Here is a 3,655-nt window from a genome sequence, read left to right on the forward strand (position 1 = left end):
CATTTTGATTACGATTACCATTGCACTTAAACTTTACAAAGGAGATTTTTCGAACTATTTATAAAAAAAATAAAAACCTAATTACATAAGGACTCTATTTATTGGAAATCTGTCAAAACGCGGCTGGGTCGACGGACATCGCGACGGATCGTCGTGGTCACGACGGACCGTGATGGACTCCGTCGTCCCATACTTGTTCAATTTCTTCTGCTGCTCTCTTCATTATCCTCGACGACAGATATGACGGATCGTCATAGGCACAACGGTCCGTCGAGGGTCTCCGTTCCAAAACACTTAAACTCTTGAAATTTGTGTACTGGGACTACTTCTCTGAACTTCATGACGAACCAGCAGGACGGTCCGTCACGGATACGACGGTCCGTCACGCACTCCGTAAACAGGTTATTTCCAAATTCTGAATTTCAAAGTAGTTGCAGAGCATTCGATTGGAATTTTGTTCTTTGTATTTCATGGGGTTCTAACATCTTATATCTAGTTCTGTGTGACCGAAAACAAAGCTAGAGGAACATAAAGTATGAAACCATGTTCTCTGTCACAATGGGACTTATCATTAAAAATAAGGTGTCCAAATAGCAAATATGATATTGCTTCCATGGTCAGATGCAGTATCAAACCTTCCAAAATGAGATGAAATTTACAGTTTCCATATTCCGCCTAAATCATCTGCCACACTGTTCAAACAAATAGCAGCGAACTTCTTCAGCTCTTCTATCACACACATTCATCAACTCATAAAGAAATTAACAATGAAAAACATAGACTAGAAACAGAAATACAAGACAGATTAGAAAACTGTCATAGCAGCTATATAATTGCATTTCAGAATCTCAAAAGTAAATGGCTACACTAGAATTTGAAGAGTTGTAATAACAACTATATAATTACATTTGTGCTTAGCATTGACACAAGAGTTGAGATATTTTGATAAAACTTTAGTTACCCAAAAAGATTTAACATGCTCATGCGCACATTAATAATTAGAGATGCCCAAAAAAGCGACTGTTGTCACACTTTGAAGTGATTTCAAGTAAAAATTACTAAACTAGTGTAGCCACTTATATCACAAGTTCACAGTACTTCAAAGTTTATCATGGACAACCATCCACATCATTGTCTGACGATCATGTTCACCCATACGTAAAAATAATTCCATCTTTTTGTCGTCATTACAGAGAATCATTGCAGCTTTTATACGTTGCTCTGTGGTGCACAACTCAAATACAGGGGATTCAAGAATAGAATAAACTTGACCACGAACATCAGATCGATCACGATCCCCCATCTTTTCAATCAAAGAACCAATTCTTTTATCTTGACTTTCAGTAAAGTTTTTCATAACTTCCATCATACCCTTAAGAAATGTCTCACTATCATCCTCTACTATTTTTTTCCTTTTCCTGTTTCTCTTTCTCGTTAACATTAGAAGATGATCTTTTTGAATACTCACCTTGTTTATGACTTTTTCGGGATCCAACATGTTCATTTTCAGAACCAACAACATTTTCTCCTTCATTAAATACTCTAGGTCCAGTGACATTTTCAGCTTTAGTAAATGAACTAGGTTCGGTGAAATCTTCAGCTGTAGCAAATCCACCTTGTCCAGTGGCATTTTCATCTTCTTCAGTACCAACTTTAGAGCTATGGTAAACATTTTGTTCTTCTTCTTCATCATCATCAAGATCAACATCGATAGGAAATCCCAAACTCATGTCATTAGAATGTTGTGGAGCTTGACTCTTTTGAATTTCTTCAGTAGCATCTAGGGGCCCTTCAGCGAACTCTCCTGTTGCTCTATCCTTACCAAAGATTTCTTCCTAATCCTCAAACATTGGCCATTTCTTAGCATTCATTTTCCTGACTTGTGGATCAATCTAGAATATTTAAAAAAACAGAACAATATGATATTAATTAATTGTAAAAGGATCTAAAGAGAGGCTAATGGCTACTGTATATAAAAGTAACTAATAAGGAAAGTACCATATGAAAAAATAGAAATAACCTTTATAAAGTCAATCCAATGTTTTGGATCGTCAACTATTATAGTTCCATCACTATATTGAAATCCCAATCTTCTTCGAGTCTTCAATAAAGTTATACTTCCATAGCATCTTTTCTAGTATCTGATTTTATTTTTGATGTGTGGTTCACCTTTCAATCCACTTCTAGGATGATGTTTGTGTATATAACGTTCTAACTCAATCAAGTGTCCTGGTCGAAAGGTACCATTATCACCTCTCCAACCATTAGCACACAACTCTTTAAGTCCTTCTAAAAGAGTTTGTTCTTCTTCTGGAATCCATGTCCTTCGTGTTGAAGGTGTTGTGTTGCTTGATTTTTTTGATCTCTTATTTGATGATATTTGACTATTCATTACGCCTGCAAGAACTTATGCGGTAAATTATTAAAAAAATCAGGAAGAACCAAATATTATAAGATTTACTATAAACTAAAGCATATATACAACAAAAGAGACGTCAAGAGTACATAAGGGCGTGCAATTAAGGTCACAAAAAACAGAACTTTCTGGCAGTTCAACAATTTATATTTGGCCAGTTCTAAAGAGCAAATAAAGTCCAAAAAGGTTCTATAGCTAACAAGTAGCAACATATTTCAAAATGTAGCAATATGTCAATTTTAAAATCTTGCATTCCACATTGATTGGGCCAACTCATCCCTCCAAGTGGTCCACTCCTCCGACGATTCAACAACATCAATATTCTCGTGTTGATACTCCATTTGTTCTTCTACATCAATGTCTAAGGGATCCACTTCCATCTCTCTACGAATGAAATTATGAATCAAACAACAAGCACTAATGATCCTGTTATGAACCTTAACAGAGTACCATGAAGGACTTCTAAGAATTCCCCAACGTCCTTTCAACAAACCAAATGCCCTTTCAAATACATTACGAGCTCTAGCATGCCTCATGTTGAAAAGCTCTTTTTTACAACGAGGCGATGGATTATCGCCGCGCCAATCCTTTAACCAATATCTATAACCTCGATAAGGTGAAAGAAATCCTTTTCCATTCGTATATCCTCCGTCACACAAATAATAGTTACCTATAATATAAACATATAATTTAGTTACTAGTGTCATTCTTTCTATGATGTAACATGAAAGCATATAAAAGTCCTACCCTCATGAATTTTAAAACCATTCCTTCGTACTATAGCATCTCGTAATACACGACCATCGGCAGCTGAACCTTCCCATCCAGGTAACACATAAGTAAAATTGAGATTTCTATCACAAACTCCCAAAACATTAGTTGCTATCTCTCCTTTTCTTGTTCTATATCTTGGTTTGTGTTGGATTGGAACTCTAATGGGAATGTAAGTACCATCTAGCGCACCTAAACAACCCTTCATGATAAATTTTAGTGTTATCTCAAAATATATAATATTTTTCTAAAACTATTATAAAAACTGCATATTTTGTATATGAGTTAAAAGATGCTAAGCGATAATTTCACCTACCTCAAACCATTTCCATCGATCTTCAATCTCATCCTCAAGTACCGGTTTAGGATTAACAAGTAGCAATGGAGTTAGTTTGAGAATAGCACTCAAGCATTCATTGAAAGCATGACTTACGCTCCATCCCGATCTAATATAATCAACCTTGATGG

At 35.7% G+C, this 3,655-nt stretch overlaps 1 protein-coding gene across 1 annotated transcript; it reads right to left on the bottom strand.

Annotated features, from left to right (window-relative positions):
- Positions 1 to 2,655: 2,655 nt before the first annotated feature.
- On the bottom strand, positions 2,656 to 3,395 carry LOC107027660 (protein ANTAGONIST OF LIKE HETEROCHROMATIN PROTEIN 1-like). The gene is made up of 2 exons (XM_015228763.1): positions 3,182 to 3,395; positions 2,656 to 3,086 (listed from the first exon to the last, which is right to left on the bottom strand). The coding sequence occupies exons 1-2, from the start codon at positions 3,393 to 3,395 to the stop codon at positions 2,656 to 2,658; spliced, it is 645 nt and encodes a 214-aa protein (XP_015084249.1).
- Between the last annotated feature and the right edge of the window lie 260 nt (positions 3,396 to 3,655).

This window comes from Solanum pennellii, chromosome 8 (assembly GCF_001406875.1).
Source record: "Solanum pennellii chromosome 8, SPENNV200".
Taxonomy (NCBI): Eukaryota; Viridiplantae; Streptophyta; class Magnoliopsida; order Solanales; family Solanaceae; genus Solanum; species Solanum pennellii.

What these genes read in the sequence shown, in the direction of transcription:
- LOC107027660 (XM_015228763.1), bottom strand. Translation starts at nt 3,395, where the DNA reads ATGAAGGGTTGTTTAGGTGCGCTAGATGGTACTTACATTCCCATTAGA. An exon ending in TGCTATAGTACGAAGGAATG is followed by an intron (nt 3,087 to 3,181) that starts GTTTTAAAATTC and finishes TTTATATTATAG; the next exon opens with GTAACTATTATTTGTGTGAC.